We start from the raw sequence: 25,730 nt of genomic DNA, 5'->3' as shown, positions 1-25,730 counted from the left end.
AGGAATGTCTTTCAGTTTGTTGCTTCCTGATAAGCATGACTCCTTTTACCTGGATATCTGATTTGAAACATCCAGCTTAGAATATCCCTCTGGTCAGATCATCAGGATCCAAACATCCTACTTCATCCAGGGCTCCCTTTATCAGGTCAGGTCTTGCCCCTTCCTTTCCCTTTCCCTCCCATCCACTCCCCTCCTCTTCCCTCCTCTTCCCTCCCCTCTGCTTTCAATTGAACTGGGACATTCTACCATTAAGCTACACCCCAGCCCTATTTTTTCATTTTAAAACAGAATCTCAACGCCAGGTGTGGTGGCACACGCTTGTAATCCCTGCGCTTGGGAGGTGGAGATAGGAGGATCCCACAGGTTCAGCCTCACTGGCTTAAGAGACCCTGTTTCCAAATAAAAAATATAAAATAGGTCTGGGAGTGTAGCCCGGAAGTCGAAAGAACCCAAAAAAACAAAACAAAACAAAACAGAATCTCACTAAGTTGCCAAGGCTGGCCTCAAACTTTTAAGTGTCTGACTCTAAAGTCCTGGTATTACAGGCAGCGTGACAGCATCCAGCCAGGTTTCTTCCTGCTATAATCTTAAGACAATTTAATGCGAACTTTTAAAACTTAATACAAATGTTTGTTGAGATTTTTCTAATTCTCTAGGGAAGAGAAGACCACATCTTTAACCTTTAAAGATTTAACCTTTAAAGATTATTCAGATATCAGAAATTTTTAAATATACCATACTTTTATTTTTGAAAGAATGTTTAAGATGGAGAATAATTTAAATAAATTTAAATAGAGAATAATTAAAAAACAGATAAGAGAATTAAAATAGAAACATAATATTATTATTAGACCACTGTTTACCATGGATCAGAAACCAGTATGAGGCAGATCCATCCTTGTTCTCTCTGTCCTAATAATTTAATTACTTATGTGCCATAAGAATTTTTGCACAGCTCCGTGGATTCACCAAGGATGCCCTCATGGTAAGGTTATAAAGGACATAGTTGACTCAGATAGGTGGATGTGCGTTATCTTAGTGATCTCATCTGAATACGTATGGCTTCTCACTCAGCACTTTTGTTCCATTCTTGGGTTGGCAGGAGGCAGACTGGCTGGCAAGGAACCCAGGCACTGTATGCCTCAGCAGGGCACGTTTTGTGGGTTTACCGTTGATGTCTGTCTCCAGAGATTGCTGGAAAAAAAATATCTTAGGGCAGCTTCTGAAGAAGGGGGTGGTAGCCCCCCAATCTCTGGATAAAGAATTTTGGACTAGAATGCTCTCCCCCTTCTCTTGTTGTCATATAAATATTTTTAGGTGAAATATTTTATCCAAGGTTAAGATGAATCAAAATATCAAATGAAAAACTGTATCGGAGAAAAAAAGTTGGTATTTTCCCCCAAAATTTATGCCCACAGAGTGTCACATTCCCTGTTCACTGGTGTTATTTTGCCATAAGGGCCGAGCTTCTTTTCTCCATCCTTTGAGAGGATTATTTTCAGTGTGTCAATTCTTGGTAAATACCCTGATTCTTAAGGGAAATGGGGATTATCCTGGATTGACCACATATTCTCAGAAGGCTAATGACTAAAAAGTGCTCCTTGCTCATTGCAAAATATCTGAGACCCTGTGAAGAAGTCCTTAAAGCTCTTAGGAATCCCTCTAGGACTTAAAGGCCACAGGGTAGCAGAGGTTTAAAGGGACAGATATAATCTTGCCGTTTGAAAAATTGCAATGCGTGTAAGTCAGTGAAAGTCACCGCAAAAGGGAAAATTTCAGCAAAGACTTGGAATAGAAGAGACAGGATCTCAAAGTGAAATTAAAGTAAAAGTTAATCTTCACCTTTTTAAAAAAATTAATCCAAAATACAACTGAATTTAGCAAAGCTGGTGAAATCCCTTATGTTGAGGTTGAAAATAAAACTTAACGGCGTTGGGTGTGGTCTCCAGCAAAGGCTGAGAATTGAAAGAGGAAGATGAGGAAGAAGATGATGAATCAAATCACTCATTTCCATTAATATGCTGTGTGACATGACACAGATATGTGTGTCCCACACGTAGTTTCAGATTCTTAATCAAGACTGGGCTGTTCCTGGGCCAGCCTCCAGTTTGGGAAGTTAGCCTGAAACAGGTTCTGGGCCACAGCCTAGAGGTGGGTTGTCCCAGTCCCATGCACACGTGGTTCTTGACAGTCCTGGGTCAACTATTTCAACCATTTATCAGCCAGAGCCGTCTTTGTTTATCTCTGGATCTGTCAAATTTCTAAATAATACCTAGATGTAACCCTCTCTGTAAACCATCTTCCACACAGAAATTAACTAGAGTCAGATTTCCAAAAGTTTGTTCAAGCTAGACTTGCTTTTCTGGGATGGGGGCTCGCCATTAGTACAGATTGAATTGACTTTTTTTTTTTTTCCCTTAATGCTTGCCATCGCCATTTTCTTAACCATCTCCCAAGTTCACCCCCAGTCAATTGTGAGCTAGGCTTTGTTCCAACAGCCTCCCAGGATTAGCTTCATCCTCTAAAATCTCTTGTGCAGCCATCAGATTGCTGTTCTTAATATATTACATTTTGACAGTTCATGCTCTAGCTCAAGACCCTTTCTTGGCTCCCAGAATATAGATAATAATGTCTAGACTCCTTAGTCTGGCATTTAAAGCCGTCTGCGTCCAGCCGGCCCCTTCGACCTGCTTTCATATGCCCCCATCTTTAGCCTGAGGTCCTCAGCTCAAAGTATTTGCTCTCGTGGCGTGAGGCACTGGGTCAGTCTCTTGACAGATGCAGTTATGGAGCAACTATGTGCCAGTCGATGTCCCGGATGCTGAGGATACCGTGGGATCCTGTGGGATGCTGCTGTGAAGGAGGCCGGCTCGTTCCCCGCTCTCATGGTGCTTCTGCTTCCAGTTTGGGGAGAGAGATCATACATAGACAGGCAGTATTTCAAGTGGTAGATGTGAGGAGAGATATACAATTGGCGGTGGGATAAGGTGTAGATACTATCTTTGGGCCTCCATATCCCTGGTTTGCTCTTGCATTTATCTAGCATGGGTCTGGCAGGCCTTGTGACTTCTGTGGCTGTGGTCACACTCTGGGTCCCTGTGTACAGACATTAGCATTCATTCTTGCTGCCTCTGCCACTGTGGTATTTCTTAACCTCTCTCTCTCTCTCTCTCTCTCTCTCTCTCTCTCTCTCTCTCTCTCTCTCTCTCTCAGCTTAACTATATCTAAAATGAGGATAATGTTATTGTTTGTTAGTAGAGTTGTCTTTGAACTTAGTAGAGTTGTCTTTGAACATTTAATAATGCTGAGGGCAGAGCAGAGCATTATGTGTTTGTCGGTGTGCACATACACTCATAGTTTATAATAACACTCGTTTACCACCATCACTTTTGTATGGGTGAGGTGTATTTTAAATACCTATAATAATTTTTTTTTTTGGTGGTACTGGGGGTGAAACCCAGAGGCTTTCTACCTCCGGGCTCTACTCCCAGACCCATTTTATATTTTATTTGGAAACAGGGTCTCACTAAGTTGCTGAGAGCCTCACTGAGTAGCTGAGGCTGGCTTCGAACCTGTGCGATCCTCCTGTCTCAGCCTCCCAAGCGCGGGGATTACAAGTGTGCGCCACCACGCCCGGCTATAATTTTTTGATATTAGAGATTGAACCCAGTAGTATTAGAGTGTCCATCTACTTATATAAAAACATTTACTGTCTAACAGTGTGCTGTAGTACACAGGCAGCAGCCTCATCCATCTTGTGTTTGTATAAATACCCTCTAGACTGTTTACACAAGGGGGAAAATCACCTAACAGTGCGGTTCTCAGCCTCTGTCCCCCATGTTAAGTGGCACATGACTGTGTAAAGGTTCTGGTAGCGCCCCAGCTTTCAGCAGACCTGGGTATTGAGATCCCGGTTCACGTCCGGGCTGTGGTACTTGCCCACCATGTTCCTAGAAGTCACTTTACCTCTCTGACCTTTAGAGAGTTCTCATTTTAAAAGGAAAATATCACTCAGAGATTTTGTGTTTGTGTAGAACTAGGCACTTAACCTCGTGCCTGAGAATTAAAGGCACTCAATAATTATTTGCTCCATTAAAGAATGGAGGGGATAAAATTGATGTGTTTGACTTCAGGGATTCAGAGAGATAGTCTATGCAAGCTTGTCTTTTTCAACTGCAGCTGCATATTAGAATTACCTAGTAAGCTTTAAAAAAAATTTCCATGCTAAGGCTAAGGTCTCACCACAGAATGTATTTCCTGAAGACAAGGTCTGGCTGTGGGTGGGTATTTCCTCACAGCTCCCAGATGTTTTTGGTTTTCACCTGGGTTGCTGAAAATGTTTGTGTGGTTGTCTGTCTTATCCTGGCTGATTATATTTAAGATTCTCAAATCTATTCCCTCCTCTACACCAAGAGGGCTGGGCTGTATCCACCGTCACCTGATTCATTGGCATGGTCTCTCTTTTGGGGTTTCCAGGACACCAGTGTGTCTCCCTTTAAGTTAATCTATTGATTTTCCAAGTACATTTATCCTAGAAAGCAAACTGGATTATACTCTACTTCCTTAAAACCTTGTCTTTTTAGGCCTATCAAATGAAATTCTAACTTTAACATGGCAGTTGGCACCTAATTGGCTTTACAACATATAAGAAACTGTTTCTATAACTAGGTAAGTTTGATACATGGAACCAAATGGGGGGCACAGGTGCTAAGAATAGGTATTGGGGCATCCCTGTGGTCTGCATGCAGACTCCATAAAACATTGGAGAGAGTGTTAGCTCTGGAACTGAATGTCTTCCTGTCTCCCAGTGTTTGGAAGAAAAAAAAGAAAGAAATGCTTTGAAACAAATGGAAGGAAGAAGTATTGTTCCACACTGAAGAATATTACTGTTCTTGAGTGAAGAGCGCTGGGAGGGAGGACCTCGTCACCCCATGAGGAAGTCAGACCTCGCCCTCTGTCCTTCCTCAGAGAAGCTGTCGCTGGGAACTTGGGTGGCCTGTGTCCCCTCCAATATGCTCTGATAGCCCCGTGTGCTGCTGCTCAGTAATTTAGGCCTAAAATTGTGAATGGGCATTTTTGGGCCTAGTCACTGGTCTGTTTCCTAGCTCTTCTGTGAGCGCTGTGGGGACTGAAGTCTCATCACATTTGTGAATGTCTGCCGGCACCACTGGCCCCATGGAGAGAATGCTCCAGCAATTAACGTTTGTGAACTGTGGTGAACATGAAGCACAGATGCCTGCATGGATGGCATTTCCTCTGCTCGCTGGCCGTGTCCCTCCTTTTCAGGACCTGTTTGGTCCTCCCTTGGTTCTGAGAAGGGCAGTGGGCATCGAGAAGTGTCAGCTCCTGACTGCCTCTTTGACCACATCAACTGTGGGATCTCTGAGGTATCATTCTACCCTTCGGCTACCACCTCTAGCCAGACAAAGAGGGCTTGGTCAGTCTTTTGAATCACTGGATCTATTTTCTTTCCCTCCAAACTCAAAGGGCTCAGAAGGGTTTTGTCCAGATCTGTATATGCTAACCATTGTGTGACCACTAATCACAGGAGGGTTTGGAACACTTGAAGTTGATCTAGAATTGAAATGAGGTATAATTTTCTTGCAAGATTTTGAAGCTCACAAAAAAAATCCTGGCTTTTATATCGATCACATGTTGGAATGATATTTTAGCTATATTGAATTGCATAAAATAAGCAGTTAAAATTCATTAATTTTACCTTTAATTTTCTTCTAATGAGACTTCTTAAAATTTTCAAGTTCTATATGGGGCACACGTATTTCTATTGACTATCTCTGGTCTAGAAACTACATTTGTAATGTAATAATGAGTTAATTTCCCTGCATTTTCATTGTTCAAGTATAAGCAAAAATGTACTTCTTTTAAATTGGTGTATTGTAGTCATACATTTTAATGGAGTCCTGGATGGTAGAGGCACACATGCACACATCGCTCACTTAGCTCTTCCCCAGTTCCCACTCTCATTCCCTCCCCTCCTTCCTCATGCTTGGCTTAGTGATTGACTTTGATATGTTTGTGAATGTACATTATGTATGTACTTTCAAGTATAGTATGAAATAACCAGCTATTTCCAGATCAGCCAGAACAGAGACTTTTAGGGACTGTCTTTTTATTTTTCTAGTCCTGCAGGTGAAATCCTAATTTCTGCTAGGTAGTTTGAAATATGAGAATCACTTGCAGATGTTTGTTCTTCATTCTCTGTAGCAGTCCAGAGGCTGGGAGCAAAGATGGGGCATCATCAGGCTGCTAGTCAGTGGCCTATGCTTCTCTGCTCCGAGATCCTTTGGTTTTTGCAGTTGTCTTTTTTTTTTTTTTTCCTGAGACTGTCTACATTTCATCCTCCAAAGTGGTAGTACCTGTGGGGCAACATCCAGGAAGCAGAGCTCTTTGCCAGTGAGCTGTATGACTTTGGAAGTGAGCTGAGTTTGCAAACTGTGTTGAGTTGGCCCCGGTGGACAGCTTTGAACATTCTTTAGATTTTCCAAGTCCCTTATGTCACATAGAATCCCTTCAGTCTATTTGAGATCACACAAATAACTTTTCTGACATGAACACATAGGACATGCCCTTCCGAAGAGAGCTGGGTGAAAGTCACAGTGGCTTCTGATGAGCTGTTGACTCTGCCTGCAGCAGCCTCTGCCGCTCTGCTGGAGTTGCTAGTGAGGACACGGAAGAATCGGCGCTCACTGAGCAGATCTGCACTTAAATTCCTGTTCTTGGAACATGTTGAAATTGCCACGTAATCTTTGTAACTTGTGTCTCTACTCCCTGTTTAATTCACAAAGACGTTTTAGCAAAGAACTTTCTTTTACAGTTGTGAACAAACAATTGAATTCCTTATTATTTTCCTATTTTACTCAACACATCCTAACAGACCAATATAAATTTGGGAGGAGCAGTGTATATTTCTAAGCAGACAGCGTATTCAGCACTAATGAGTTCTGGGTTTCATTTACAATGATATTTAGACCTGGGATGTGATTAATAGACTACATAAGAGCCAGGCCTAGTGACACATGCCTGTAATCCTAGTACTTGGGAGGCTGAGACAGGAGGATTGTAGGTTCAAGGACAGCCTCAGCAATTAGTGAGACTCAACAACCTAGGGACACCCTGTTTCAAATAAAAATAAAATAGGGCAGAGGATGTAGCTCAGAGTTAGAATGGCCCTGGGTTCAATCCCAAGCACCACAAAAACAAAACAGAAAAACCCTCCCAAACCTCATATGCAAACAAAAACACTGCAAAATAAAAATTTCTTATAATCTCTAATTGGGTATGAGAAAAATAAGCTCTGCTAGCCTCAGTTGGCTTTTTTCTGCCTGCCCTTTAGTGTGAAAGTTTTTCTTTTGAATCTACCTCTGTAAAGTATGGTAATTGAGTTGTATGCCCTGCAGGAAGTTATGTGCATGAATCTGGAGCCTGTCTGGAGTGCAGCAGACAGTGAGGCTGGGCCTGGCAGGTGTGCAGGGGAGCCGAGTAAGGCTTTAAGGTGGAGGAAAACAGAGCATGAAGGCCTTTGGATGTGCTACTAAGCAACTGGAGTTCTTTGCGTGAGGAGTATCATGCAAGAATTTTAAGGTGGGCCTGGAGTAATGGTGATATGATCAGATTGACAGTTTAGAAATGTCATATCTCCATGGTAGCCAGGTAGAGGAGGAATTTAAAGGAAGTAAAACCGGAGGCCTAGAGATAAATGGGGGAAGCTATTCTAATATTTGAGGCAAAAAAAAAAAAAGAAAAGAAAAGAAAAATAGAGAGATCCTGGACCAGGTACAGGAAAAAAGAAGGGACTAGATCTGAGAAAGACTTAAAGGGGATGAATTATTAGGATGTAGAACTGGGGCACGAGTCTAGAAAGTTTCCTTAGTGTCTAGCCATGGGAAAGAAGGGTGCAGGATTATGGGGTCATTGGCAACAAGGAGGAGAAGTAGGTTCAGAGGAAAAGATGCCCAGTTGGGTGTCTTCAGAGGCCGAGGCAGCAAAATGAACCAGAGCAGAGTGTAAGGCCTCTTGAGACAAGTGCAGGTAGGCTTGGTTTAGGAGAAATCTGCTTAATGACCTAATTTCTCATAGAACCCCCAGGACTAAATCTATTATAACCAAATAAATAAATTATTCCAGAATCAGCAACTATTAAAAGCTTCTCAGAGAATAAAGTGCAAGCAAGTCTGCATAGACAGTTAAAATGTCCTCCTTGAATAGACTTTAGTGCCCGGGTTGGGAATGATTTTGCCCATGAAGCCCCTGTTAACCTGCAGACAGACAAAATACCTGCAAAATTCCTACCTGCCCCTGTGTGCCTCCCAGGGCTACTTCTCAAGAAGCATTAGGACCTCCCCAGACTTCTCTGTCCTTCCCAGGACATGCTAAACTTGCTGTATTCTCTGGGCTGCAGTGTACCTTTTTTTAAAAAAATACTTTTATTGGTGCATTATAGTCTCACATCATAATATAGTTCATAATGATGGTGACATACATGCACACCTTGGTGGCTTTTCCCTGGCTCCCTCCCCATCCCATTCCTCCTTCCCCATATAGGGAAATGGGGTTGACATTGGTCTCACATATGTAGATATTGTCGATGGAAGTAATTACTTCATTGACCCTCCCTTTTCTCCCTCCACTTTCCCCTAGATCATCTCCCTGGCTCCACTCGAGCCTCTCCCCCATTATCTGAAGTCTCTCTGGTATCGTGATTACTTCCCAGATTTCTCATATGAGAGAAAGCATACAATGCTTTACTTTCTGTGACTGGCTAATCTCATTTAACATAAGGTTCATGTCCACCCATTTTCTTGCAAATAATATTATTTTGTTCCTCTTTATTGTTGAGTAGAATTCCACTGTATGTATATCTCATAATTTTGTAATCCATTCATTTGTTGATGGGCACCTAGGTTCGTTCCATAATTTGGTACCTTGTAATTCTAGTCTATAGTTTCACTCACTACCTTCCATGCTGGGGGTCCTTACTAATGGACTGGGTTTTTCTGTGAGCAGGAAGGACCGTGTCTTCATTTGGCAAAATATATGTGATGTATCTAGACATAGCATCAGGAGTGGTCAGTAGATGTTCACTGAGTCGATGCAGGGTATTTAGAGAAAGCGTGGTGGAGTGGAAAGAGCCATAGCCTGGAGAGAAAACAAACCCAGGTTCTGCCACCAACTCTATTAATTGCCTTTTTTTTTTAAACTTCAGTTGAGCTAGTTAACTTTTTAGGAACTTGCAGGTTCAAAAAAATTTGTTTTGTTTTAATAGGCAAAGGGGGATAATAAATGAGAAGCTAGAAAATACATGGACAGGCTTCAGGAGGACCTTGGAGCTCAAAGTAGCCAAGAACCACTGAGTAAATTATAGTGGCTGCATGATTTCTGTGTAGAATAGAGTCGGGGTGTGTGTATGGGGGTATATGGATAGAAATAGGGATTATCTAAAAGACTTGTGCTGTAGTTTAATTCTTGACTACCCCTCCAAAGGCCCATGTGTCACAGGCTTGACTATAGCCCTTGGTACTCTTGGAAGAGGGTGGAACCTTTAAGGGGTGTGGCCTGCTAGGAGGAGGTTGATCACTGGGAGCATGTCTTAAAGGGGATTGTGGGACCCCAGTCCCCCACCCCTTTGCTTCCCATACAAGAACAGGCATCCTCTATCTCATGCTCCCTGCCGTGATGTTCTGCCTTGACATAGGCCCAAAGGCAGAGGGTCCAAGTGGCCAGGGACTGAAACCTCTACCATGAGCCCAAATAAACCTTTCTTTCTTAAAAGTCCATCATCTCAGGTATTTTGGCACAGTGACAGAAAGCTGACTGATGTCTTGGGATTGCAATTACGTAACAAACATAGTCTAAGTAGTGAGGTATGTGGGTGATAGGGATTGTTGGGGAATAGGTGCCACAGTTTCTCGGAGCCCATCCCTAGTTTCTTTTCACCTCCCCAGGCTTTTTAAATTTTCTGTGAAGTGGACCTTACCTTTGGTTTTCTAAAGTGCTTGGCAAAGATTGAATCTGATGATGATGATGATGATGATGATGATACGACGAAGACGAGGACCACGATGACAGTGCTGGCCACTATGATTCCATAAGGAAAGAGCACTCGAAAAACGCTATGCTCTGTGCACATAGATTACCTATGCTATGTTCTTCTATGTTCTGTACACATAGATTACCTCATTTTTCCTTCAAAATAAGCTTTGGGATAGGGAATGCTGTTACCGTAACTTCACTGGTGAGGTAACTAAGACCCAAAGATCCCTATGCTTATCTGGCCAGTGAGAGATAGATGTGAAACTTGGACCCAGGAAAATCTGATTCCCACACCTGCACCCATATGCCAGTCTAGCATATGACTTTCCCAAAGGGAAAATTCCCTGTAATTTAAATTTTGAAGAGTCAACAACAGAAAAAGGAGGAATAATTCTTAGTATTTATAATAATAAAGGTCAGCACAAACTGTAATTTAAACCCATTTAAACTGTAGATATTCCGTTCTTGTGAACAATGGAAATTCATTCCCCATGGTTTATAGTCTTGATGCATAAGTAGTGCTCTTATCGTTTTATCTGGCTGTCCCGCTTGGCTGCACTCGTGGAGGAGGTGCTGGGAACATTTCCCAACAGCATCCTGTGGGCCAAAGCCATAGCCAGCGGTTTTAGGAACTTTCTGAGACATGTTGTTGGAAGTGACACAAAGCGGTGGTGTTTCCTAATGGGGCAATTTACTGTGTGAAATTAAAATTGCAAAGAAAATTAAGATAATGAGTTCTGTTGATTTCCTAGGAGACTTAAGGTGAAATATATTGCTAATCCAAAAAAATCACCATCTGGTCAGGTTTGGAATTAGGTCTCATTTGTCAGCAAATCTGGTGTCTGGGGTTCCTGGGTAATTTCAGGTGTCTGGGCTGCCTCTGGTTAGGTTGCAGCTAAGCTGGTCTACAGGCCTGTGTGTGTCCGAATGTCAGCCCCGCACTCTGAGCCCATACTCCCAGTTACCTCTTCTAGGCCCTGAATTTTCTTTTTCCAGGGCATTTGCTCTGAGCCCGCAGAAAGCCATGATGAACCCCATGCCTGGATTCTCTGCTGCTAGCTAGTAACATCATGTGTTGGTGCTGCAATGCTCAGATCCCTTCTTGAACCATTAGACCTGTTTTGCACCTGGAGCTCAAGCTCTGCAACTACCCATTGTCCTTGCAGAGCACCTCCCTGTAAAGATCACCTCCTCAGGACTCCCCTGGGTCACCTCCTCAGGACTCCCCTGGGTCACCTCCTCAGGACTCCCCTGGGTCACCTCCCCTGTAAAGATCACCTCCTCAGGACTCCTTGTTCAAGAATCTGCATAGTAGCCTTGTCATTGGGTCAGTGTGTTTGTTAAGAGGTTAAACTTCAGCATAGAAAATTCAAGGAGGTATCCTTGAACCAGAATTAAGAATGTTTGGGGTAGTCTAATGTTGGCCCCCATGGTTCCTTCTGCTTATTTTCTGTGGATGGGGTATTTTCAGGGCCATACCCATACCTAAAATATACTGCTTGTGTGACGATGACCTCTTTTAGTTACATGTTGCAGTATCAACAGCACTAAAGTGCCAGATGAGCACAGAGTGGGAACTTGTCAGTTCTCATAATACTTATGAGGGGGTACTACATTGCATTCTGTTCTATTTAGTAATTTTTAAAGTAATAGGATGGTAAAGTAGAGCTCAAACCAAAAAACAAAAAAACATTGTTGGAAGGAAAAGTGTGACAGAGGTACTTGTCCATTTATTGGCTCTGGGTTTGAGGAGATAGGCAACTGTATACTTAATATTTAATTTCTAAAGTGGATTTTTCCTTCAGTTATTCATTCATTCCCTACTTGTGCCAGGCCAAGCCCTTTACAGGTCTTGACACATATTATCCCTAAGCCTCACAACTATTTATCAAGGCAAATATCACTCATTCATTTGTTTGAGCAGCAAATTTTTGTGTTATATTATGAGCCTGGCCATAAACTCCGTGTTGGGATATAGAAGAGAAGAAGCAGTTTGAATTCCTGCCCTGAAGGTATTTTCCATTGTTGGAAAGACAGACAAATAATCAGATTACTGGAATGCCTTGTGTTAGGTACTCTTCAGGAGCATCTAATTTAATACAGAGATGATGAAGAGAGTACTACTCACGCCCATTGTTCTAGGCATTGTATTTAGGAATCTTTCCTATAGCAATACCTGCACACAGCTGAGAAATCGTTGGCAAGGATAGTAATGGCAGGCTCTGGAGCCAAAACAAAACAAAACTTAAGTTGCAAAAGCCTATTGGCAGGAGAATGGCTAAACCATCTTTACTCATGCTGGAGTGTGTGTTGCACGGCATTAAAATGAATAAAGCAGATCTATATACGCTGACAGGACTGTGATTTATTGTTAGTAACAAAAGCATGCTGTAGGAAACTCTCTGCAATAAGTTAAAAGAATAATAATGAAGAAACGCAAAAAAAGATCAATTCTGTAATAAGCATAGAAGGTGGGAGAAGAGGGCAACTTTGATATACTAATATGTTATTTCAATTTGACAAAATTAATGAGTTCTTTTGAAATATTTTTAAAAGTCACATTTCATTTTAAATAAGGTGCTGGGCGGTAAGTAGGGCAGAGTTAGTCCAGGGTCCTGTGTGGACACAGAGGCTCCCTGCTGGTAGTAGAAGGGGGTCAGAGCAGGCTCCCTGGAGCATAGACAGCTTTGCAGAGCTCAGGATGTGCCTGTCAGCCACACACAGGGGCAGAGGGAGGACGGAGCGCCCTGTGCAGCAGCATCCCACTAAGTTTCCTGGGAGGTGCTCTGGGGCTGCTGCTCTGGAGTCGGCCTCTGCTCAGGTCGCCTCGGGGTCTTCTTCCTCGGCCTCAGCAGTGCTCCTGCCCCGTGCCCCAGGACGCCTCGTGTTTCTACTTCATGTCTATGTCCAGCCAGCTGCTTCTACTTCTTGGGTCTCACCTGGGCCATCGAAACCCAGCTGTCTTCTGTTCCTGTTTCCTTCTGTCCTCCTATCCAGTCCATCCTTCACTTTGCTGAGTGCTGTTTTAATGATAGTTTAGACCCTGTCATCTCCTTTCCTAAGCTTTCCTGATTCTTTCTTGCTTCAGGGAGATCTCCCTGCACGCTCTTCTACGGCAGGTTGATGAGCCTCGCTCGCCTCATCCATCATTTTCCCCAGAAGCTGTGATGTACTTTGCCTGGACTGACCTTCATTTCTTTACAAATGCCACTCTTATTACTCACCAAGGGTTGGACATAGGTTAAAAAAAAAAGGAAAGAAAACTCATGATGTGGAGCTAGTACAGTTGATTGCAGGTCTGTTAACTGGGAAATATTACTAACTTACTATCCTTTTATCTCTAACTTCCTATTATTTTGAGGTAACCATTAAAAATTAGTACATTATAGGAGAAATAGCATCCTTGGTGATATTTTCTCTCATAAATGTTCTCTCATAAATGTTTATCTCCCTTTCTCTCTCTCTCTCTCTCTCTCTCTCTCTCTCTCTCTCTCTCTCTCTCTCTCCCTCCCTCCCTCCCTCCCTTCCTCCCTCCCTCTCTCTTTTGGCTTTAAGCAATATAAGTGTATTTTTCACAATTTCTGTGGATTAGTAGTCCAGGCACAATTTGTCTGGGCCCCTTGCTCTTAGTCTTACAGGCTTCATTTGAACACCTTATGGGCTATAAGCTCCTCTTCCAACACATGTAATTGTTGGTAGCATATAATGTTTTGGTTGTTGCCCTGTGTCTTCTTTTTTTATCCCACCCCTCTCCCTAGATACTCTCCATCACTCCAAGGGGGGGGGGGTCTCCTCCATTATCTAAATTCTCTCTTTTTAAATATATTTTTATTGGTTTATTATAGTCGCAAACCATGGTGTAGATCATGTTGACGATAGCAAATATTCACACAGTACCTGGTGCTCTCCCACCCCCCCTCGATATCGAGCGGCCAGGTTAATAGTGTGATGTTCATATGTATACACATAGTCGCAGGTAGCATTTCCATTAATGAACCTCTAATGGCCACTCAGAGTATCCACCCCGAAGACTTGAGAATCTCACATTAATTTGAGTACTTGTCTCTTCCACATACAGATACACACTGCCTTTATAGAATACATGTTGTTCTAAAAAGGCCCACTGATTAAACAGTCTTTAGTTGCTTTGGATGAACTTGGAATTAATGGATGGACTTGATGTGCGGAAGGGTAGGCACAAAACGGAGTGATCCCATAGTCACTTTAAGTTATACTGCGTGCTGTCCTTCTATTTGTTTGACCCACTGAATTTATATCCTTGTGATTTTGTTATTACTAAATAGTAACAAATAACCCTTGTTAAATGAATAAAAGAACCACGCGTGGTGGTGCAAGCTTGTAATCCCAGCATTCGGGAGGCTGAGATCGGAGGGTAACAGTTTGCGGACAGCCTCAGCTACTACTTAGTGAGGCCCTCTGCAACTCAGTGAGACCCTGTTTCAAGATAAAGATTAAAAAAAATAGAGCAGGGGTGTAGCTTGGAGGTTGAATGCCCCTGGGTTCCATCCCCATACCCCCCCCACCCCCCCAAAAAAAACTGACTCAGTTTGGTTGGTCAAGTTTCAGAAATGTTTTACAAAGAACACATTCCTTCGGACTAAATCTAATACACTATCACATGGCTCCCTCTGGTGGACATTTATGGAAAAGTCAAGCTGTAGTTTTCTGGGGTGAGATGGGGACAGTTGTAGTTGTTCTGGATACTGATGGGGAAAGAAAAACAGAAAATGAGTTCTTACTTTTTTTTTAATATATCATTATAGAAAAAATTAGTGAATATATTACATTATATAATTTTTATTAAACATATATTTGCATAGCAGTAGTACTAATAGCCCTGTTTTTCTTGTTAGGAAGTGGTGACAGTGGTGAGAACACAGTGTAAAATAGAACCAGAGGTAGATTTTATTCTGCTGCTTTATAACATGGCAACATCAGGCTAGGGTACGTGCTAAAATTCAGCATTGCAGTTAATATAGGGATCTAAATACTTTCAGAAACCCACAAATCATTCAGGAACTTTCCAAAGGCAGGACTTTTCATTCAATCATGCACAATTTTACAAGCTTAGCAAATTTTTTTTTTAATTTTAAATCAGTTTACTTTGTTAAACTTGCTGGCTTGTTGGTCTTTGTTCACTGGGGATCTGAGCTCACAGACCTGCTGAAGATGCTTTATTTTTACCATTACTGGGAATCAGTGGAGATCAAGTCTTATCTGAGTGATTGTGTCTTGCCTCAATATCAGATATTCAGTTAGCAGTTAGCCAGGAAGATGTTGTAAAAAGGCAAAGGTTTTTAATTAAAATGTTTTCTTTTCCTCCCACCCTCAGTCACAGCAGGAAGCTGGTGTGGGGAGGGCACCAAGTACCGTGTGAATATACGCCATTGTCAACACGATCCACATTATGTGTGAGGCTATGTGCACCGATAAAATAAAATTAAAAATAAATATTATCAGTAATGTTAGAAATGAAAAAAAGAAGGAAGAAGTTTAGAGTCAGTAATTTAGCTCATCTAGTCACCATTTAACTCTTAGGAACCATCCTAAAGAGTGCTGCTCTCCTTTCTCCTTCATTACTGAACCATAAATGTTTTGAATTTACTTTTCATATTGACAAATAAAAATTGTAGATTGGCGTCACGTGCAAATGTTTCCTTTCTATGAAGTGTGTACACATTGTGGAATGACTCGACAGAGGTGTAGTACCTCACATTTCATTTTATTGTGGTATGAGCACTTCAAATTTCTCTTCCCAATTTTGTAGAACACAACATATTATTATTGTCAGTAGTCACCATGTAATTAAGTTTTATCTATGCTACCATTTTATGTAGTAATTAAAGCTCACATTTATCGAGTATAGTATTTGATGGGCATTATCTCTTTCAATTCTTTTAATAACTCTATGAGGCAGTTGGCTGCATTTTAGAGAGGCCAGTACAGGTGAGCTCGGGTGAACCCTGGCGAGGCAGGACGTCAGGTATTCCCGTGTGGAGCTGTGAGTGTCTAACTGCCACGACATAATACCTCCTGAAGAAGGTGACAGATGTGTACCTAATAGCCTTGTGTCTAATAGCCTTAAAAGGAAAACACAGAGGACTGAAGAAATTACTTTTATTTTTTGGTATTTGCATTGAGATATGAGATGACTTCAACTTGGACAGATTTTTGCCTTTTTCTCTCCCTTCCCCCATCCTGAATGGGCCAGATTTAATAACTTCTTTAAGTTTTGTTTAATTTTGAGAGTTAGGACAAATCATATATCTATTGTCATAAAAATTGAAAAAAATACATTTTAGGGCAATGGCTTCCTTAGTCTTTGAATAAGATGATCTTAAGTATAAAAGATTGATAAAGAGGCCAAACACTAATGCTAAAATTGTAGCAGGGCACATTTATTTTAGGTTTAGATACTGAACATCTTCATAAGGAATCTTTAAACAGATAATCAAGGGCAATTTAGGAAAATTTCTTCTGAAAACATTCAGAATTAGAATAAAGCAATTTTCTTAAAGTTGGCAGTTATAAAGAATTGTTAGGTTTAAATATTTTATATGTCTTATTCAGTCCTCCCAACAATATAATCATCAGTAATAACTGTTATTAGCGGCATTATCTAGATGAAGATAACCAATGCCTAGAAAAGTGCGGTGTGTGCCCCAGGTCTCTTGGCTAAGAAATGAGAAAGGCGGTATTCGAATTCATGTGGTCTGGCTCCAGGGCCCACACTCTAAGCCACGCTGTCACACAGCAGAGCTGTCCAGAAGAACTTGCTGCTTGCTGTAAATTGCTGACATCTGTGTAGTCAAATACAGCGGCTACTATGGCAACTGAGCACTTAATGTGGCTAGCGCAACTACGGAAATGAATTTTCTGTTTATTTTTTATTTTGTGTGTGTGCAGTACTGGGGATAGAACCCAGGGGCTTTCTACCTCCAGGCTACATTCCCAGACCTATTTTATGTATTTTTTTTATGTGGATACAGGGTCTCACTAAGTTGCTGAGAGCCTCACTAAGTAGCTGAGGCTGGCTTCGAACCTGTGCGATCCTCCTGTCTCAGCCTGCAGGCGCTGGGATTACAAGCGTGTGCCACCACGCCCGGCTTGTTTTATAAATTTTACTAGAGTCACCTCATGTGGTTATTGGGTACTATATTGGAGAACATAGCTTTAGGTGATCTTTCAAAATTTGTGGAAGTAGGGATACCAGACATTTGGGGTCACCCAGTCGAACTCCTTGTTTTGCTAATAAGGAAATGTGAACTCAGGTTAGTAATCTTTTTTAAGTCATAAAGTTAAAGAAAAGAACAAAGTGTAACCCAGACACTTATATTCCCTCTCTGGCCCTTTCCATCTAATACTTCGGCAGATTTACATTTCTATTACCATTGTTAATATTAGATCGGAAGACTAGTGTTTGGGAGCAAAAGTCATATGTCTTCTGAAATACGTGTCCATTTAAGGTTTCCCTCTTTTTTTCAGGTTATAGAAACTTTATCGCGACTTTCCCGCACACCTATTGCGCTGGCCACAGGGATCAGGTATGTTTGTTTCTTTGTGGTTCGCGTGTCCTAGCCAGTTCAATGTAATAGTTATGTATTTAAATGCTTTCAAAGCAGCTCACAGCCAGGGACCATGTTTCATTCATGAAGAGTGTCTGGCATATAAAGTCAAATACTCATTTGAAATTTGTTGAACAAGTAAAAAAACCTATGTTTAAATTTGAATAAGACACATTGGCTAAACATTGTTCTCAATTTACTGGTGGCCATCATTGATATGATTCTTATTCTATTTTTAGTAACTTCCTCCAACTCTGTGTGTGTGTGTGTGTGTGTGTGTGTGTGTGTGTGTGTGTGTGTGTGTGTTACTGGAGATGAAACCCAGGGGCATTCTATCTATGAGCTACAACTCCAGCCCTATTTTTTATTTTTTATTTTATTTTATTTTTTAATTTTTAATTGGTGCACTGTATTCATACATCATAGTGGGATACATACTTTTGTAGACATACATGCACACATCGCCCAGTCAGCCCCCACCTGATCCCCACCCCATTCTCACCCATCCCTCCCTCCCATGCTTGGCTTAGTAGTTGACATCTAGTATTATGGCAATTTATCTAAAATTAAAAATGATAATCTCACATAACAGTTTCATTTGTCTGATACCAAGCTTTTGATGACTTAAAGATAACATTTCAATATTTCTTTTTGCTTTCTTTCTTACCAGAGAATTTTTTTTTCTATTTTTTAGGTGAAACTATCATATATTTATATATTTATTTTTCAGAAAAAAATCTATCCTACTGTGATATATTGACTCTAGGTACCCAAAACGATCTTGAAAAAGAACAAAGCTAGAAGATATATATTTTCTGATTTCATTTTATTTCATTTTATTTTTTATGGAGTTTGTATACTCTTCTGTTGCCTGTGCCATTGAAATCATAACCAAGAAATCACTGCCAATTTCAATGTTGTGAGGTTTTATGACCCAGATTTTCTCCTAAAAGTTTATAGTCTTAAGATTTATATTTAGGTCTTTTATCTCTTTTGAGTTAATATTTGTATATGGGATTAGGTAAGGGTCCAACTTTATTCTTTTCCATGTAATTATTATGTTTCAACAATATTTAGTTAAAAGATTAATATTTCCACCACCAAATGTTCGTGGAAACCTTGTCAAAAATAACTTGACAATATAGGGAAGAATTTAGCTCTAGGCTTGTATTTAACTCCAATGGTTTATATATCTGCCTTCAGAATAGTACTACACTGTTTCAATTATTGTAGCTTTATATGGTTTGAAATCAGAAAATATATATCTCCTATTTTTTATTCTTTATTTTGAAACAGGGTCTCACAGCATTGCAAAGGGACTCACTAAGTAGCCGAGGCTATCCTCGAACCGCGATCCTCTTGTCTCAGCCTCCCGAATGCTAGGATTACAAATGTGCGCCACCACGCCTGGCTCTCCAACATTTTTATATAGGTGATTCATTGGCAAACACAAATGCTTAAGTAAATAAATATATTAAAATTATTATAATATGTTTATATCCCATAGAGTAGACCATAAGAATAACTCACAACTTTTAGGATTTTGAGAGAGAATCCTATAAGTTTAAAATGATATGTATATGAGGTTGTATATTGAAGGTTTTGGTAATACATTAAAAATTTAGGAGTAAGCTCAGTGTGGTGACACACACTTGTAATCCTAGTACTTGGGAGGCTGAGACAGGAAGATAGCCGTTCGACAGCCTCAGCTACTTAGTGAGGCCTGCAACTTAGTGATACCGTTTTATTTATTTTTTATTTTTATTTTTTGGTGGCACTGGGGTTCCTGGAAACCCTTCTACCTCCGGGCTACACTCCCAGACCTACTTTATATTTATATTTGGAAACAGGGTCTCTTAAGCCAGTGTGGCTGGCTTCGAACTTGCGAGATCTTCCTGTCTCTGCCTCCCAAGTGCGGGGATTACAAGCATATGCCACCACACTCAGCTGAGACCCTGTTTTAAAAATAAAGAATAAAAAATAGAGCTGGGGGTATAGCTCAGAGGAAGAAAGCTCCTGGATTTAATCCCCAGTACTGCAACAAACAAACAAACAAACAAACAAAAAGCCCTTAGCAGTAAATTGGTTAAATAAATTATGCCATCTTGCAGTGGAATATTAAGCAGTTGATAAACGTAAACATGTGAATGTATGTATTGTTTGGAGCTTTTTGTTTCTGGTATGTGTACGTTACTTAGAATAGTTGGTAAAAATGTGTTATAAGTAACATTAGGAAAGGAAGAAAAGTAGTCTCAGTAGCAACACAGTCAGGCTGCATGGAACTGGGATGGATTTAGCTATTTACCTTTTTACCTCAGGGTCTTTATTCCAGGTTCTAGCAATCATGGGGCTATCTGTGAGATTGTAGATATGTCTCCGTTGCTTCCATTGTTTTAAATGTCCAGCTAATGTTCATATTCTGGGTTTTTTTTTTTTTTTTTTGGTACCAGGGATTGAACCTAGGAGCATTCTACCTCTGAGTTACACCTCCAGCCCTACTTTATTTATTTATTTTTTAAATTTTGAAACAGAATTTTGCTACGTTTCTAAGGCTGGCCTTGAACCTACAGAAATCCTCCTGTCTCAGCCTCTAAAGTATAGGAATTACAAGCATGCACCAACATGCCTGGCTTATATTCATATTCTATAAAACAGGACCCAAGCATACCTTTTGGGAGTGCTCAGCACTGGCCAGGCAATCCAGGCCCCAGACACGAAGCAGAGTGACACATGGGAGGGTGCCCTGCAAACTATTTCTCAGAAATGGACCGTAATCTCCGCAGTTCTCTACACAAGAGGTCTATAGGCTGGTTAATTCTTTAACTCCTTGTAATCTGCTTTTCAACACATGAATATCTTCCCGTATTAATATGTCTTTATGTTGCTATATGCAAGCTGTAGATATTGAAAAACAGATCCGACTTGTACATATTTTTATTCTAAAAGCACATATATTAGCAGTTTTTTCTTTTCAATTTTCTTCTCTGTATTTTCTGTATTGGAATTGTATTGACTTAAGAGCAAAATAAAATGTGCCTAGGTTTCTAAAAAATTATTTTGAGACTTTGGTGTTTCTTTATATATTAATTTATTTGAAAAACAGCTTATTTTGGTATCCAAAGTATTATTAATCCATAAACTGATGTGAAAAGCTGCTTTTCAGTATAAGTACTTAGTAATTATTTAAAACTCGTTTATTATTTTGAGGCTTTTATTGCTTATGTGGAACTTATGACATGCTAGCCCTTTGCAACTTAGTGAGACCTTGTTTCAAGAAATAAAAAGACTAAAAAATAGGGCTGGGGGTATAGCTCGGAGGTATAATGCCCCTGGGTCCCATCCTCAGTATTGAAAAAAAAAAAAGAAAGAAAGAGTAAAACTTTCAACAATGTATTACTGTCACCCTATTAAGCATAAATTTAGGGTATTATATTGGTCTTATGAAAAAAAGTAAACAGTATTATGAGGCAGACAGCTAAGTCAAATGTTAGAAACACAAGATAAGTTAAAGTGTGATTTTTTTTTTTCTTAACTGGGGACAAAGAAAACACCTCATTCTTCCTAAGGTCTTATTGACTCATTTGTCCAAAAATGATAATAAAAATACCACTTAATAAAAAATACCTTAAAATCCGAGTTTAAAAAAAATCTGTGTCAGGATGAAGAATTGGATATAAAAAGCATGATGATGTTGCTGTCTTGCAATAATTTTTGTCTACCAGTGGATCCTTAGAAGGACAAGGTCACTAAATCATATGTCAGATCAGATCTTAGATCCTAAAAGAAGGTGCTAAAGGCAAGGGCTCTTGCACAGCTGTTCCCTCTGTGACTCGGGGCACTGTAGCAGGTACCCATGTGCCCCTGCAGGTACGTGGCAGGTGAGGACCTAAGAAGCCTATCTGTACATCCCCTGCTGCACGTGTGTCTGCAGTGGCCAGCTGTAATTGCTGCCCCCTGATGCAGGGTAGTAGGTGTTGCGCCCCCTCTGGGGGACCCCAGCCACGGCAGCTGGGCAGGCACTCTGGAGGAAGCTCTAGCCGTTGTTAGATGTGGTGACAGATCTGACCACTGTGCAGCAGATGTGCTTCCAAAGTTAGTGAGAAGAAAGTCCGTTGCCTGGTGTCACGTATTCACTTGTGTTTTTATCCCTCCTCCAGGCCCTTCCCAACAGAAGAGAGTGTTAATGATGAAGACATCTACAAAGGCCTTCCTGACCTAATAGAGTATGTCTCACATTTTCAATAAATTAAGCCACTTCTGGTTTGTGTGTCTAGCATGGGTCTTAACTCTGGGTGTTCAGTAAGCTCTCTCTAAAGAAGAAAGTGAACCTAACCATGAAGATGGAAGAGTTAACCGTAAGCTGGTGATGGGGATCTTCATAAGAACTGTGCTCCAATGGGCTTTTAGTTCCCGCTGTGTGTCCCTATGAAGCATGTTGCCGTGAAGTAAAATTTGGATGTTTCTCAAAGGCATGATAGAGTATTAGCTAATTAGGGAGTAATTAAAAAGAAAGAGAATCTACAACTAGAGTTGTAAGACAGATAGCGTGTGCTTTATGTAAGTTCAAGGAAAAACAAGGTAAGTGTGGGCTGGAGTGGTACAGGGATATTTCTGTCTACAGTGTTTGTTCTGAACAGAAAATCTTCCTGGGCTTTATTATTTAGTAATCAGCAGAGGCAGATCTTTGCAGCTGATAATCTTTTCCTGCTTGAGTGACGTGTGCAGATTACAAATAAATATAAAGCATGATCCCTGCTCCTCAAGGACCTGGTGACATAGACCAGGCCTGCTTACAGAGAATTATATAAACTTTATGCTGCAAAAGGGATGCACAGCATCTATGGAAGTTTGTCCACCTGTACGTCTATCTGCCTGTCCATCCGTCCATCCATCCACCCATCTATCCATCACAATAAACCTGTTCTTGATTTAGGACTTTACACTTGCTGTTTCATCTGCCCATGTGACTGGCCCCTCACTAAGCTCTCTGAAGGGGAAAGGGAACTTAACTCAAGTCTTTCTCATCTCTACAGAGGGATACTTTAAAAAGATGTTGCCACCCCCTTACCTTGCTGAGTGTTTTCATAGTATTTACTCCTGCCTGAGACAACCTGGGCTTGCGTCACTTACTGTTTGTATCCTCGGTACAAGGCACATTTTGTGAGATCAGGGATTTCTTCATGGCTGTGTTCTTAGAACTTGAGGCACATAGTAGGTCCTCAAGACATGAACAAATGGATAAGTCAGAACTTCATTAAGCATCTGCTGTTTTCCAGGTGTTGTACTTCAGGACTGAGCTACCTGGGCAGTTAGTAACAGGGGCTTACTGAGTGCCCATTTACATGCTAACTATGCCATCTGTCATTGGCTCCATCTCCTCTACCACCACCATGAAGCTTTCTCTTGGTGTCGTAATGTAAAAATGAGAAGACCAGGTTTTGAAAAGCTGAGTAACTTGCTGAAGGTAGTATCACTAGTAAGCAGTGGTTTGCTATTAGAATCCAGACAGGGCTTATTCTGGAGTGGAGGCTCCTGATCAAGCATCGACTCCCAGGTGCTCCCTGACTCCACCCTCTAAGAGCTTTCAGTGGGCCAGGCATGGTGGAACATGCTTGTAATCCAGTACTTGGGAGGCTGAGACAGACTCCAGGCTCGAGGCCAGCCTCAGAAACTTAGCTAGAGCCTCAGCAACTTGGTGAGACACTGTTTCAAAATAAAAAAAAAAAAGAGCCCTAGTGTGTAGGTTGGAGGTAGAATGCCCCTGAGTTCAATATCTAGCACTTCCCCACTCCCAAGAAAAGAGCTTTTAGTAAGAGAGCAGAGGCCAGTATTACCTGGAGCCACAGGGACAGTGGCATTTGCAGTGGACGTGTAGTCTTATACTTTAGCTGTCCATTAAGTGAAATTCCTCACCTCTTCTTAACACGCCCAAGAGCTCTGCCCTTAAGCAAGATAGATGCCGAGTGCCTAATTAAATTGGCTACAGTCTTCATAAAGTGACTGTAAGATTATTGGACTTGTAACCAGATTCTTTAAAGTATTAGGGAGAATATATTATTTCTTGTGCTGTGGTGAGGCTCTTCTTTGCAAAGCACCTCCAGTGGCCCCTGATGCCTGTTCATTTTATAGCCCTCCCTATCCTGTTATGCTCACCAGTGTGTTCTTGTGGGTTGGAGCTTTTGAGGTGGTGTCAGGAGTCAGAGGCAGGAGCGCTGGGCCTGAGAGTCCGAGGATGGATTTCACAGTCTATTTTCCTTCTGACAGATCCCCTCCCATGCAGAGCCTGTTTCTTCATTGTCTATTAGCTCCCTCGCGGTCTTGCCAGACCTTCTTCTCTCCTGATGTATTAAGGGAAATGCTCAAGCTAACTTAGCTGCCCCCCTTTTCCCAGGCGGGAGCACCTGCCGGGGGGCCGCCCACACAGACATCAGGGAACTCCCACTGTGGCCCACCATTTCCTCAGCCCTCCATGGTGGCAACCAAGAGGCATCTTCACTCCTTTCCTCTCCCTTGTTGCTGTGGACACCAGGTCGTGTTGGCACAGTCTCCCGTCTCTATGGTCCTCTTCTCATCTGCCCTTACCCTGGCTATGGCTCTCTGTCTCTCTCATTCCCAGTATTTCACCTCTTGTCTTATCCATCTCCCCCTCTAGTCCATCCCCCACCTACCCTAAAACCCATATGTTCCCGGATGCCCAATGTAAGGTCGAGCTCACAGTTTGGGTTTCATCTTTCCCTCTGGAGTCAACCTCTCTTACCTGGACTCACTGTCCCAATCCTCCTGTCCCCAGGCTCTTCCCACTGTGCCATTGCACAAGTTAGGGGTTTTTTTTTTTTGGTCTGGAATATTCTTCCCTCTTCTCATTCTCCTGAGGGGTGTGTCACCCCTGCTGGGCTTTAAGTTCCATGAGAATAGAAATTGTGTCTGCCTAGTCTATAGCTCTATCTCCTGGAAGAGTATTTTTATAGCAAATATCTACAGAACAAACTGATAAGGTGTCCTGTCTTCTGCAACACCTCCCTGGACTTTTTTAGTCAGAGTTGTTATTACTCTTTTCTGGGCTCTTGTGTTTCCCACTTGTCTCTTTTGTTGAATGGATTGAATTATGTGTTTATATGCCATTCTCCACATTGGGCAACCAAAGGGTTCTAATGTATACATTCTGAGCACTAAAGAGCACTAAACTCAGGTCTTAATAAATGTCTGTTAGATGGATGGTTGGGTGGGTGGGTAGGTGGGTGGACAAGTGAGTCCAAAATGAATTTTTCTCTGACCATAGTTCTCAGAGATTTCTGTAACCACCAAATCTCTCTCCCATAATATACCTTCCTTTTCTCTGGGTGCCTGACAGTTCATTCCTGTCAAATACCTCCAAATAACCCTCCATGACAAACATAAACAACCTTGTGGTTGTACCTGCTTTGAAAAATGTTCTGGGTTGCAGAGTGACATTTACAGTTACAGTGCTTTTATTTTGGTTCCTATCAATTTATAACAGCCCATCTGCACAGGCCCTGGAGAAGTGCTCAGGGAGGGTGATTTGGAAGGAGTTGAATTTCTTTTTCAAAAATATTCATGCTTCCTTCCAGCATCTCTAGATGAGTTAGTCCCAATTCTTTGGAATTGTTAGTTAGTAGAAAGTATCAATAAAGTCTTGAACTGAAAGGAAAAAATTAAGGGTAGTAGAACATGTGCTGGATGGTACCTCATGGCCTGACTAGTGGGCTCATAGTTTTATCAAGGGTTCTGGGGAAGATGTACCTGTCAGTCCTTGGGTATGTCCTCATGGAAGCTTCAAAAATAGATTATTTTCAACTTTCCCAGCAGAAGATTTTAAATGCTTTTCAATGGGTCTTAAATTATTTTAAGGGCCTTTACGTTATTTTATTTTTAACTTAACTTTATCTTATTTTATTCATAGGCATTTTCATTCTCTTTCTCTTTCTCCCCCTAACCTCCGGAGATTGAATTTAGGGGCATTCTATATCTGAACTATACCTCTAGCCTTCTTATTTTTTATTTTTAAAATAGGGTTTAGCTAAGTTGCCAAGGATCTCGCTAAGTTGCTGAAGCTGGCCTCAGACTTGGATTCCT

The 25,730-nt window shown here is 41.3% G+C and overlaps 1 protein-coding gene across 2 annotated transcripts in view; it reads left to right on the top strand.

Annotated features, from left to right (window-relative positions):
* VAV3 (vav guanine nucleotide exchange factor 3) overlaps window positions 1-25,730 on the top strand; it is a gene marked incomplete at both ends in the record, with an annotated part of 378,650 nt that overhangs the window by 152,334 nt on the left and 200,586 nt on the right. For both annotated transcript variants that reach the window (XM_080690386.1, XM_080690385.1), the window contains 2 exons: window positions 17,557-17,615; window positions 21,794-21,859. In XM_080690386.1, the coding sequence (XP_080546512.1) occupies window positions 17,557-17,615; window positions 21,794-21,859 (125 nt within the window). The remainder of the gene's footprint in view (window positions 1-17,556; window positions 17,616-21,793; window positions 21,860-25,730) is intronic.

Source organism: Muscardinus avellanarius (genome assembly GCF_963383645.1).
Source record: "Muscardinus avellanarius genome assembly, chromosome: 3".
Classification (NCBI taxonomy): domain Eukaryota; kingdom Metazoa; phylum Chordata; class Mammalia; order Rodentia; family Gliridae; genus Muscardinus; species Muscardinus avellanarius.
Note: the sequence above shows the minus strand (reverse complement) of the source record. Positions and strands in the feature narration are given on the sequence as shown.